General features: G+C 38.5%; 1 protein-coding gene across 1 annotated transcript in view; it reads left to right on the top strand.

Annotated features, from left to right (window-relative positions):
- The window catches only part of cacna1g (calcium channel, voltage-dependent, T type, alpha 1G subunit), a gene marked incomplete at both ends in the record, with an annotated part of 176,828 nt that overhangs the window by 135,814 nt on the left and 26,363 nt on the right, over positions 1-14,651 (top strand). The window contains 2 exons of the mRNA XM_080833891.1: positions 1,320-1,361; positions 14,207-14,358. Of these exons, the coding sequence (XP_080690017.1) occupies positions 1,320-1,361; positions 14,207-14,358 (194 nt within the window). The remainder of the gene's footprint in view (positions 1-1,319; positions 1,362-14,206; positions 14,359-14,651) is intronic.

Here is a 14,651-nt window from a genome sequence, read left to right as displayed (position 1 = left end):
AGAAGGGTCCCCTCAGGAGGTTATTCTGTTGGTTGTGGAGCCTTGACATTTCTATCTTTGTGCTCCCAAATCAACTCAGATCTTTCTGCCCAGTAAGTGGATGGGTGGTGGATACTACAGTTGTAACTTTTTGGAGTTTTTTAAATTAGCTGCATTAGCTGTTGCCTCACAAAGTCTGCACTGATGACGCAGACACTTTATTTAATTGAATTCACTGTGCCTTCATGTCTGGTGTAGTTATCTTTCTGTTACCAAAGTTTGAGGCCCATTTTGACCAAAGGTCTTTTCACTTTTCAGATATCTATTGAAGCCACATTTCATAACAAATACTAAGTAGGAATCTGATGGATCAAGATCCAGCCCATTACCAATTATTTTTTTCAGATTAAAGCTGTGACTTAGAAAAAAAATCGTATTCACGTACAACTTCAGTTCACAGACTCCTTAATTTGAATTCAGGGCATGTACAGTGAAATGTGGATGTGAATTGTATGAAGCTCAATCAGACCATAAGTCTAGGGTGTTCAGAATCTTTTCACTGGCAATGTATGCGTGTGTCTTTAATAATCTTGAGAAATACAGATGTTATTTTTCCCCTATGGTGGAATCCAATGTGCACTCCAGTTCCAAGAACATGAATACGAACATGAAATATTGTGTCAGCTTCAATCAAGGGTGATTTAAATGGCCCTTGTGTATACTCCAAGAGCTATGACATTTTTATTGAAAACAAGATATTTTTTCCAATGGAATCAACTTGTCAAACACTATTTTCTATCTTTTGATATAATCTATAATCAATACCCATGGATTTAATCTAACTTTAATCTTGTTAAGGCTACATTATATTCTTCTTTAATACATCTTTTTTAACACATTTTTTCTTGTCATCAGAATTGTTTTTGTATTTTTTTGTTGTGGAGAATCCCATGCGCTTGTCATACAAATGTGGGTTTGTCTCTGCGAAGCATTTTGGTTTTATATATTTTAAGAGTTACCTCTTTGCCTCAGCGTACACAAATCATGCATAATGATGGAGATTTGGAGATTTTTTTCCTCGCCTTCTTGAGATGGAGAGTCATTTGAACTGAGTGCAGGAAATTGAGTGAAGCTCCTTTGGTCTAGTTTCTTTCCTTGTTCAAACTGAAACTTGCAGACATCAATATTGTTAAATTTGTTGTTAAAGGTATTATAGGGAGAAAGGAAATCTGGACTCAGAACGACTGGAAATACACACAGGGGGTATTTTCACAAACTCCTGTGTTCTTGCATTCTCTCTGAGTACCTCTCATCATAACTTGATGGTTTCGTTCTTCTAGATATAATGCTGACGGGTTTCAACTCGGACAACAAAGCGAAAGGTATTGAGTATGTTTGGCATGTTTGTGTGTTCTTCACCATGGGGTCAATGTGGGGTCCAAACAACTGGATTTTGGGAAAACACTCATGGGAAGGGATAGCACATCATTCTGAGCGGTTCCTCAGACTCACTTCATCAGATGCTCATCTACAGCTCAAAGTGAGAGACGTTTCTCTGTGCCGTGCTTTGTGGTCGTCTTCGTCTGGTGCTCCACTAAACATTCTCGTGCCTACAAGAACCCCTGCCAGTCGCCGGTGAGCTCAGACTCACAGTCATCATATACTACTAGTAGGGCGTGAAGGGGGTGTCATTTACATATATGGGCCATTCTACCGAATTTGTGTAATATGCAGTCCCTCAACAATAAAAACTATTTACAAAACAATTAGGTATTTAGGCATAGATATTAAATTAGACAATGTTGTGGTCTATATAAACCCAATGCATTACATGAGATAGTGATAAGCTAAATATATACAAAATCATCATTTATAGGGTACTTTCTATTGGGAAGTAGCTGTCCCCAACCCTGACATCTAAATTTCAATGCTTTTAAATAACACTTTTCAATTTTTTTCAATTTTTTTCAATGATTTAATTTCAAAGATCTTTATGATTGGGTTGAAACAGAACTTGGAATATTTAGATTTATTGTGGGTTTAATTTTTAAATCAATTTACTATACTCAAAAAATCATGTCCCTAGTTTTCATGTCACTACCGAAACACAAGAGTTTTAGTCCATTGGCTGAGCTTGTGTTTTAGCCACGACTCTGCATTTTTGACCATGCAGTGACACTGCATCTCTGTCCCTCATGGTTGAATGGAAAGTAGCTAAATCCCATAGTTTTTATATAAATGTGTTCCAAAGTCTGAAAATCGACGTGTAACCTTAAGAATTGTCACTACCGAAACGCATGTTTTCTTCAATTAAGTAAACCTTTTGGGGTTTCATGGAAAATCTTATGTTTGTATGTGTGTTCACCTCTTCAAAGATGTGATTGCAAGCCGTGTGCTTGCTAGAATTCTTTATTTATGCTTAAAGTTAGCTAGAATTGTCACTACCGAAACAGTCACTACCGAAACATATGGTAGTGACCAGATGATTTCGGTAGTGACAAAATGAAATGGTAAGTAGTTCAATCCCATCATTTTTAAATAAATGTGTTGTGTGGACTAAAGGGCGGCCCAGAGCACCTTTTGGATGATTTTGGGAGATAAATGAACATCCACCCAACAGTGCAGTCACTACCGAAACAGTGCAGTCACTACCTAAACAGATAAATTGAACTTAAAAATTTGGTAAAAAATTCATTTTTATGGATTTCATTGTGAAAACCTTCAAGAAATATTTGTAAAAATACTCTTCAGAGAAGGGAAGGAAACACAATCTGAACAGGTCAATAATAATACTTTTTTACTATAGTAAATGTGATGTTTCGGTAGTGACAATTTTTGGAAGAGGAAAAACATTCCAACACATTCTGAAAATACAATATAAAACTTGACTGTTCTTTTACTAGATATGTGTACTTTAGATATGGTACAATATACATACGGACAAAGTTTTGGGAATAAACCATAAAAAAATTCAAAATATATCCGACATGACTTTGCATCAATTCAGTAGAATGGCCCATATACATTGATTGTGTGATACTATGGGTATAAGGTCGTGCTAGGCTAGGATGAGTTTGTTGCCTTGTTAAGGATGACTGTAGTGTATAGGTGGCACTCAGATGACTCCTGTTTGACTCTATAATCCCCTTGTAGCGTATTTGGATTTGAATTGGTTACTTGTCTTTGTAATTGTTGTATTGTTTACCCCAACCAAACCAGAAATATCTTTAAAAATGATCAGACCTGAACAAAAAAACACTGGTAGCTGATCACAACTGCTAGTTCATGGAACGTTCCATGGGGCAGAGGAAAAGAGTAATTCCATTAAGGAGGTGTTCCTCTCTCTTTAGGGTCACAGTTAACATGTCACACATACTCACCCACATGTTCACTCATACATACATACATCCATCACAAAGAACTGTGTCCAAGGTTTGATAGGTTGAAAACTATAGACAGGAGCGTTGTTATGTGTTTATCCACGAGATACAATAACTAAACATCCTTACAGCTTCAGAGTACCCTGTGTGGTACCACATGAATATTTAATCCCTCTTACAAATTTAAGAAATGGCTTGTGAGACTGGGAATTAGGATGAGGACATGTTCTAAACTAACTGGAATCTTAATCTTGAGACCTACATCTTGAGTTGTTACTCTGTGTCTGCCTTTGGTGTGTATATGAACCAAAACTAAGTTTTCTAAACAAACTCATCACACCTGTGGTGGAGCGTACTGTAGCTTGTAACGGCGTGTAGTCAAATTAGCTCTTTTACAAGGAATGAACTGCAGTGCTTTTTCTGTTGTTCCAAACAATTACATTCGTTGACACATAGTTGTAGCTCGTCAGACATGTTTAAAAATCCAGACCCCTTCATACTGACGATGATGTTAAGCTTGTAAAAAAAGAATGAGTTTTGCTCCCTTAAATTCCACGAAAAGCTTTATTGAGATCAATACTGCCTAACTCATAAACACCTCCATTCTGGAGAATTTATTTAGGTCTAGAATTTAAAATGTCCAAACGAGCACAACATGTGATACATATTCAGTTAAAAAATGTAACTGTGTTTAATATAACACATTCAAAACTTTGAAGCTAGGTACTGAAACGGAAAATCTATAGCTTACATATTTGCTGAAGTGTTTTAGCAGACATTCTTACACACAGCTGCGGTGCAACTTCTGGGAGCAGGAGAGGCCACCTCTGATTTCTGCGGAAAGAAAGGTTTTCAGATGAAAACCTTGATCTTCATAGTAGGCTACTTTCACTCCTTTCCCCAAGGATATGTGGGCTACAGTGTGGTCGTACGAGGGTATAGTATTTTACTGCAACCACATATTAGGTTCATTTCAGGTAACTATGCTATTCTACGTTCATTGGAAATTGAATCCTTTCCATGGCTGTTTTACCTACAATTATCCTGGGAACAAACTGTTGGCTATTTGGTGCTTCCACAACCTCAGCAGATCTTAACAGGTGAGTGACAGCCTGTTTCGCTGAGCATTTGGGATAGAGTGGACAAAGAAATGTATGAGTTTGCGTAACGCGAGACTACTGGGGACTGTGTGTGTAGATTAGTGAGGATATAGGATATTCCAGAGACATGGAAAGAACCTGATGAGTAAAACACAAGAGCAGCAGTGACCAGTAGCAGTGACCAGTAGCCTTCATGAAGGAAGAGTGCAGAAGATATGGGAGGTTGCAAGCTGAATTTGTAGACCTTGACCAACATGAATGCAGACTCTCTCAAGAGCAGTTTTTTTTTTAAATCTGCTGGTTCAGATAAGACTACATGTGTGAATAGAAATAATTGTCATTATTGTGTATTTAAAGCATGAATGACATGTGTTTACTGCTGAATGGACATTTATTTCATGTCACATAAATGAGACTACCTTTTCTCAAAGGCTGGGAAACCTCTAAAACATATAAATAGAAAATATACTTTGAATATACATTGAGCATAAATACATTACACTCTTCAGTGGCTAATGATGAATGAATGACTGATCTTTAACTTACACAAATATATAAAATAAAGATGATAAAATAAAAAATTGGCCAAAATGTTAAACATTTGAATAACAATAAAGTGCAAAGCTTAGGTGCTGTATAATCATCACATTGCATCCGACAATGTGGTCATGCCCAGTTAATTAGTGTGTTTCTCACCAGACAGACAGCGGGAAGCCCTGAGACTGACAGATTAAGGGCTGGAATGAAATTGTAGAGAACTAAGTAACCTCTGCATTTTGCATTCAAAGATAGTGTGGTTACTTATGTAATGTGACATTCACGAACGCCCCCTCCTCCTCCTCCTCCTCCTGCAAGTGTTCTTTATGTAACTTCACCAAAGTGACGTTTCGGGAAAAGAATAGAGCAGATGACTTCAACTTTTATGAAATAGACATGTAGTTGAAAAAATATTGTTTCAAACCTCTAAACCATTTAAATCATGCTTCATACTTGAAATAAGAGGACGTACATGGATGCTTAACAGTTTTTATTGCATTCAAAACGAGAGGGTTAGAAGAGGTTAGTGCTTCACTCTTAGCTTGGCAAAGTGATCTTGAAGATAAGATCAGTTTCACAAAAAGCAGTCATGGCACATTGTCCCGCTTGTGTCCCTCTAACCAGGTAGTAAAGCCGGAAGTTTTGATAATAAGGTATTTAGGCTTACACTATTATCCTCAACTATAACACATCACTATTACAATTCTTTATGACATTTAGTTTTACTGAACCCAGTTGATCCCAACATTGCATATAATCACTCTTGATGTCTGTGAATTGTGTTTGGTCCAGTAGTCTCAGCAAATAACTGTATTCTGCTGGCAGATGGCGAATCAGCAATGGGTCCTCAGTGTATATTCCAGTATCAGCGTCAGTAGTGTATTTTTACACCTGCAGCTGGTTACAGACTAATTGTGTTATTTTGTAGTAGTCAACATCTAGCAGAATACCGAATTCTGTCTGAAAGACCAAATATGGTAACACTCACCGACTTGTTGCGGTTAGGTACATTAAGTAACCATTTAAAGGAACTGTACTGTAAAGTGCCATTGAAAGATGTTTAGAAATATATTATTTCTCATTGTAACTATATATCATAGAAGTGAAAATTACTTTCTGTGGGTTGAAAATAATGTTAGGACTGTTCCTGAGTATTTTGATTTCATTATTACATAGCCATATGTCACTCCGAGTTCCACAGTCACCTGCCTCTGCCATTCATTTCAAGCAACTCATTACAATCAACTGACTCAGAAAGAAGTGTGTTATGTCTACGAGACCTACTGTGTGTGCTACTGTATGTAATGTTCTGTGTGTGTGTGCGTGTGTGTGTGCGCCCATTACTGGTCAGGTTTCCACCAGTGTGCATCTGTCTCGGGTTGTGTACCCATTCTTATATATTTCAATACTATTTCTTGCCATTGTTTGAAATTCTCTTTGATTTTCCCTCTCTCTGTCTGGGTTCATCATTTTGCTCAGATGCTCCTCTCCTCTCTGCTCTGCTCTGCTCTGTTTTGTTCTCTGTATTTTATGTGTTGTCACCTCTCATTATTTGACAGGTTTGCAAAGCATTTAGGATATCAACACATTTGTCATTTTCCTCTCAGCTGCGGATTCAGTGTGTGGTGGCATTCACAGTAATGCATTTTGTGAAAATTGAGATATTAACCCCCTATTTAACCGGCACACACTGACACCTCAAAGTCAAACACTTGGTCTTGGACAGTGGTGGGGAAACAACCAAATACTTACTCTCTCCGTTATCTGCCATTTCATGGATGTCAGCCACACAACCGTTTCATTTTTTTATTCAGTTTGGCTTAAGGATAGACAATAGTCACATTTCCCATTCAGCCATTTTAGTGGCAACAAACTGGGTTTCCTCCCATTGTCTTATTAGACCAACTCCAACACACTATGAGTTTCCATTTTCACTTGAATTTCCAATTACCAAAAATATTCAAATCAAAAGATTGCAATACTAAGCCAGACAAAAGTTTCACAATTCATAAAAAGCATTCATAGCAAATTGAATAGCCAGACTTGCACTGTTCTGTTATACCATCACCTGTAAGTTTCAAACACTTGTATCCACTATGGGATACTGTCATTTGATGAAAGGACCATTGGACTGGCTGCACATGTCATTTGAAAGCAGCCATGTCAGGCACCAGTTAGCGTGCTTGGAACAGTGTTAGTGTTATTTGACTCATTCTCCCTAGTTTCTTGGAACAGTGTTAGTGTTATTTGACTCATTCTCCCTAGTTTCTTGGAACAGTGTTAGTGTTATTTGACTCATTCTCCCTAGTTTCTTGGAACAGTGTTAGTGTTATTTGACTCATTCTCCCTAGTTTCTCGGAACAGTGTTAGTGTTATTTGACTCATTCTCCCTAGTTTCTTGGAACAGTGTTAGTGTTATTTGACTCATTCTCCCTAGTTTCTCGGAACAGTGTTAGTGTTATTTGACTCATTCTCCCTAGTTTCTCGGAACAGTGTTAGTGTTATTTGACTCATTCTCCCTAGTTTCTTGGAACAGTGTTAGTGTTATTTGACTCATTCTCCCTAGTTTCTTGGAACAGTGTTAGTGTTTTTTGACTTATTCTTCCTAGTTTCTCGGAACAGTGTTAGTGTTATTTGACTCATTCTCCCTAGTTTCTTGGAACAGTGTTAGTGTTATTTGACTCATTCTCCCTAGTTTCTTGGAACAGTGTTAGTGTTATTTGACTCATTCTTCCTAGTTTCTTGCTCTCATTCGACCTCCATTCCAGCATTTTTTAGTTGAGTACATGTATTATCTGTGGCACAACATGGCTGCACTTTTAAAATTATTAATAAATAATTCTATTTGTAAATAATAATTGAAAAACAGGTTTCAAACCACATGTGCATGCCAAAGGCACCTAAATGGATGTGAAGTGTAAATTCTAATCTAAGTAGTAGATCAGCAAACTTTTAGATTTAAAAGATTAACATTGGTTATATTCTCTAATATAATAATATAATATAAAAAGGAAATTAAAATATATAAAAATATAATATATTATATTTATAGCAGTGCTCTGAGTGTTGCTCATCAAGGTGCAAGGATGGGTATAGATAGAAAGAGTGAATTTGGAGCATAGAGCTTTACCTTTATGCCTGTACTATTCCCTAACACACGGTGATAGGGCTATGCACTAATGCCAATGCCGTTATGAGAGGCTGCTCAATAACTCTTCTCACTCATGGGTTGGTGCAAACTCTGGTTAAGTGCAAGTGAGTGCACACTGTGTAGGTGGACTGGTAGTGGGACAAGGATGAACAAAACGGCAGTGACTGACAAGATGATGGTAAGATTACACAGTGCTATTTTACCAACTAGTAATAACAACAAGCAATATAAGCTGCTATTTCACAATAGAATTGAATTGTGTTTAGCCTACTAAGTAAAGGAACTTGTATCAGACAATAAAGTTTATTTACTCTTCAACAAGCTGCTGGAAACGTAGCTCAATCATTACACCATTGTATTATATCGGCTGCAATCTTGGCCAAGCTCATTGCTGATGCCAACATTACGTCAAATGTTTCAAATATACTAACTATTTTGCCATCTTGCCTTGCCCTTTACTCCTGACAGAGTACAGTCACTTATTCTAAATGTGAAATGTTACAAACAGTAGCATGTCTGAACCTCCTGATCTTCATCTGTCTTAGTTGAACTACAACAGTCAAAGCCATGTCTATATGTTGTGATGCAAGCCATCAGTTAGGTGACCACCAACACCGTTGCCCAAAATAGTTTTTCCACTTTTGCTTGAAAAGTCGATGATTCCACTTGAAGCTGCCAACACATTGAGAAGTTTCAGGTTCAGGCATATAGTGCCTAAAAGTAGGGCTGGGGGTAAACGATTATTTTCAAAACGATTAATCTGGCGATTATTTTATCGAATAGTCGACTAATCTAACGACTAATTGGACGATTAGTCTAACGATTATTTTTCTGTTGCTCGATTAAAACCATAATGTATCTCAAATAAATACCCCAAAAAATCTTAATAATATACTTTAATGAGCACCGTTTTGCACAGCAAAAGTCCAACAATGCATTTCATGTTTATCTAGAGTTCACAGTAAAAATGTTTGGTACTCAAATGAGCCCTATCACATTTGGATGTGGTGCTCATTAATTTAAATGTTTTCAGTGCTTATAAAAACATTCATTCATTGATGAGCACTGCGCACCACCTTATGTGCAGCCCTGTCCTGGACATTGCTTGGCTGCATTAGTTGACATTGGCGATCTAACGTGGTGGTGAATCATGATTCATACTACAAGCTGGCCAACGTTAGTCTAATGTTATGTGTTTGACTCGTAAATGACCACAGCATGAGTTAGCTCTCTGTGCCGTTTGTTGGTGCTTGGTTGGCGTGTTCTGCAGTCGTAAGTTAACGTTTACCAAACTGACACAGCTGTCTGGCCGCTGCCGCTATAGCTAGCTAACGTAACTACTAGCAACCAAGCACGAACAAACTGCACGGAGAGCTAAGAAGATAGTTAGCTAGCACCACCGAAGTGCGCAGAGCTCAAGCTACACAACACACTGAACAAACGTTAAATACGAGACAATAGGGTGCGTTTGAGAATGGAGATAGAAACGCACCCCATTGTCTCTCGTGAAGGGGACAATAAGTAACGTTGGTTACATTAATTTAACGTTTGTTCAGTGTGTTGTGTAGCTTGAGCTCTGCGCACTTCGGTGGTGCTAGCAAACTATAGCTCTCCGTGCAGTTTGTTCGTGCTTGGTTGCTAGTAGTTAACGTTAGCTAGCTACTAGTGTGTCAGTTTAGTTAACGTTAACTTACGGCTGCAGAACACGGCAACTAAGCATGAACAAACGGCACAGAGAGCTAAGTCATGGTGTTGGTCAGCTTATAGTATGTATCATGATTCACTACGTTAGATCGCCAATATCAACTAATGGCGCCAAGCAATTCCCTGGGTTTCTGCTCTCTCAGTCCTTGCGCAATGTTTGTTTCTGTTTGGGTCAACCACGTGTATGTGGCGAAGCGTCGACGTAAAAATATGGCGTCGACGTAATTTTGAAATCGACGCGTCGACATCATCGACGCATCGCTACAGCACTACCTAAAAGCCATTTTCCGGAAAGCCAGTTCTCACATTTGGTTAGAATCATGCAAATACTTCACAAGGACGCCTTTTTGGCGTTGGGCAGATGTACAACAGCCATACACACAGGTTGCAGAGTGTAGAAAGAGAGGTAGTCAGGTGAGAGAGTAATGTTAGTATACAAATATAATGGTCAAGCAACATATTGAGAATCTTAAAGTACTCATAGGGTTCCTTTTAATAGAATGAGCAGATGACTGTGATCAAATAGTAAGAGAAGGCAATCTGAATATGTGTGTGATGCAATGTTTTGTAAAAGTTTTGATGTGGGAATGGGCATCAGGAAGCAGGGGACGGCAACACCTCGCACTCTGAGTCGAAAGTTAGAGGGGAAGAAATGAGAGAATGGAATTAGGTATTCTAATAGATTGTCTTGTAAACGTAGGGTGGAGAACAATGGTCACGGTCATCAGCGTTGCAAGCAAAAGTCGTACCATAGAGAGAGACAAGTAAGTGCACAAATTAAAAACAACATGTTACGGTAGCCAGACATCAGAGACATGGCAAAGAAAGGAGTTAGGAAAAGTGAAATGAGAGGTTATGTTTCCGAATTTTCACAAATTCACACATTCATACATCGGTATTTTTTATTTTCTCTAGGTGGCACTAGGACAACAAAAGAAAACTGCTATATGTTAACATTATATCCATGACATGCAGAATGGAGCACTGGCGTGTTATGTGGTTGCTTTTACCATCTCTGTCCCTCACCATGTAGACCTTTGGTTTGTTTCACCATTCACAGTTCCTTCTCAAACTACAATCTCAAAATCATTTACATCCATACAAGTGAATACTGATGAAAAGTATATAAATATGTTGCGTAAATCATTCCACAATTATTACAAATTGATAAACATGACTTCTTTTTCATGCTGACAAATAGTTCCGAAAGACCAAAACAACATGAGCAGTGTTTTGTGTCACAATTGTTAAAATATCTTCACTCCATTGAAGTGGCACAGATGTTTGAAGAACATTGAAGAACAAGTTTATGGTGTTTTTTATAGTGTTTGTCTCTAATATTGTTACTGTATAAATTCTGAATATATAGGAATAGAAACATGTTACTCAAGACAGCTTGCTAGTAGTAGCTTAAGCCAGTGTCTTACTAGTACCATGTGTGGCTCATTTGCAATGTCTGTGTAGATGGCACAGTGAAAATAACATGGTCCACAAACTCCTGCAACAATGTGCTTTCATTATCTATTGTCTATTTGACAGTAAAAGCAATATAACTCAATAGACAGGAGGAATTAAGTCCATGGTAAAGAATATATGACTCAATGTTCTACAACCTTCTGTGCTAATTTAATGTCTATTAACTGTTTTAATAAACTGTTAAACTGCTAAATCTATCGTGAGCCAAAATAAGTGTATGGCGTTCACATTTGCATCAGAGTGCACAATGTAATGATATGGCTAGTTTTACAGGAAGTTAAGTTAACTGATCTTGGTTCAGTTATGAACAGTCAAACATTTTCACACTGCAGTGTGTGCTGATCATTTCTGTACAAAGTAAAGCTCTCTAATTGGTGTCAAAAAGGAACTGATATCATTCATTGACAATAATGTATTTTACTCATAAGGAGATCCATAGCCTCTTATTTGGCATTATAATTCTGTATGTCCCAACAGGTTGCATGGAGAAGAAAGCATGGGTACTTTGATGTGCTTGATTGAGATCACTAGACTAATAGATGTAGCCCACTGGGTATTGCACTAGATCTATTCAACTCCCTAGACAGATGTAGTTCAGCAGCAACATTACAATGTGGTATTTTGGTTCCAAAAGAAGCTTGTGATAGAGCTAAGGTGTATTCCTGTGGTGGTCTATTGCTACTCAAATGTAGCCCATGTAAATTCTATTTGGATGGAAACCTCAAAAATCTTTCTGAAATGATGTGTGAGTGTGCCTCTCCAACGATTTAGAGCACATTTCTGTACACTGATGCACTACTTCACTCTTCCATTTTATTGGATGAAAATGGAGTCCATCCATTTTCACTGCCCTGAAATTCTTTTAAAGTGAATTTGGCTTCCAGTGATGTGGACGTTCTCTTGAAGAATTGATATGGCATGACATCAGACTAGTACCGCTGCCAGTAGGAACCTAACATTCAATCAATTTTCCCTCTGCAAAAGACTACCGCCTCTCTCTGTTTCTTTCTCTGTCTCTCTGCCTTTCTCTCCGCCTTTCTCTCCCTCTCTTTCTATCACGCTCTTCATCCCTCTTTCACTTTCTCCCTCTCCCCTATTTTTCTCTTTCCCTCTGATTCTGTCCTATTGGAGGAGTGAAAGCTGAAGGCTTTGGAATAGCTGAGGGGTAATTTGGCTCTTCACACTCCTCAGCCTTGCTTGTTCCAGTTTTTATTGGGTAAAAGTGGATACTTGATGTGTGAGCCAAACTGAAAATTCCATTTCACTTTCACCTCACATAACAGTGCAGTACCCAAAGGCTACAGTCAGTAAAACACCTTTGCAAATGCTTTGCCTTTGCTTAGTTGTTTTCTTAATAATAACCCTACAACTAATATACAGAAAAGTGTTTATTCAGAGTGGAAAATATCCATGGCAGAGCAGCAGTGGTAGCTGGATCCAAAAACTCAGCATCAAAGAAAAGGTGCTTTGTGTTATAGTTACATAGATGTCTAAGGGTCCCAAAAAGTGTCCCATGCAATAACCTCAGAACTGTGCCACTGTTTTCAAGCAGTAACCTTGCCTTAGATATTGTAGAGCCAAATAGTTTCAGGAGCACCAACATCCATAGCTTTAAAACGTCCCCATCCAGGCCAAGCCTGGACATCTGAGATTCATAACCTGCAAGTTATGAAAAGCAGTGAATGTGATGTCAGCACATTCAGAAAGAGGCCAATTAAACATGGCTCGAATTAAAGTGAATGCCAGCCATGTGCATTTGAGGAGTCTTGAGATAATGAAGTACAGGAGTGTTCTGGTTGGCATCCTGTCCTGAAGACCCACGCCATGCTGAAACCATGCAAGTTTGTACATGCAACAGTAAAGTATACTTTACACATGCATGTACACAGTTACACAACTTCTATTATACACTCTCATTCATAAAATAAGACATACAGTACATTTCTTCTATGTCTAATATACAAGACAGAGGTATAGGCTACCCACACATGTGAGCAGAACCATATAGTTGACTTAATTCTACATATATGTTAGCTCTAAGAGCAGTTCTAGCTATATTTTGTTTGCTAAGCAAAATCCTCTTCAGTGGCCAAAGGATTTGTTAGAGACAGGGCCTGCAGTATGTGTAAATCAGTATGTGCAAACCATCAGGTAGTAAACAGTGTGACTGTTGCCCCCGGTTGCCCCCCCTGTACTGAAGTACAAAGCCATGCTACCCCTGCTGCGCTGCCGACCCTGTTATAACACGAAGACAACTAAGGGAGTCTTGGTTCCTAGTCAAATGATCCATTTCTAGCCAAATATATTTAGGTGATAATATTGTTTGGTGAAGTTGTTGTTTGGTACAGATGATCTTTTTCATGTTGTTTGTATTTATGTCTCTTGGAAAGAGAGAAAGAATGGTTAAATACCTTGCCCTCAGTCCTCTACAGCGTTTACAAATATAAACACTGACAAGTATAATCTGAAATTCCTTGAGGATAAAATTTGGCTGATTTGTCATCATCTTGTGCTTCTTGACAGAACTTATTTGAATAATTGTGAAGAGAAGGATGTGGGAACTGGTAGGATTGCTGCTGACAAACCGTTGTGGAGGATCTGGAGGCATGGTGCAGCTTAAGCACCCCTGTGATTCAGTCTGTGACTCATGCTTAGGACAGACTGTGCCAGCAAAAGCTGTAACCCACTCTTACTCTTTTTCTATGCTTCTGCAAATGTTCCTCTTTGCTGAAAAGCAATGTTATACTCTGAACTTTACACTGCTTCTCTCTCCTTTAATTCTCCTGAATGTGTGTGAGTGACTTTACCCCAAAAATAACCCTTTTATGTACTGCCATCTCATGCTGTCCCCCAATGCCACTCATTCCCTTCCTCCATAGAAGCTCAGAGCAAGCCATACTACTCTGACTACTCCCCCACGCGTCTGCTTATCCACAAGATGTGCACCAGCCACTACTTGGACCTCTTCATTACTATTGTCATCGCCCTCAATGTCATCACAATGTCCATGGAGCACTACCAGCAACCAAGGGTAGGTTTAGACACCTTGATATTGGGCCTGGTTCTCTGGCCTCACTCCCCATGTGTCCCACAGGAAAGCATAATCACATATGGAAAAATTATACAAATCTCTGAGGTAGAGAGGACTTTTTTTTAGATGAAGTTCACAGAGCTGGTGCAGAATGGGGCCCCCTGGTAGCAATGGATTTGTATTCATTTTTTGGCCTGATATCGCATTTCTGTTTGTTATGTTACGATTATGCATATTGTTTTTGTTTTTGTAAGGCATCACTGTCGTGTGTATGCTATTAATTGTAGTTGTGT

This window comes from Sprattus sprattus (genome assembly GCF_963457725.1).
Source record: "Sprattus sprattus genome assembly, chromosome: 3".
Lineage (NCBI taxonomy): Eukaryota > Metazoa > Chordata > Actinopteri > Clupeiformes > Clupeidae > Sprattus > Sprattus sprattus.
This window is presented reverse-complemented; position numbering and strand designations above follow the sequence as displayed.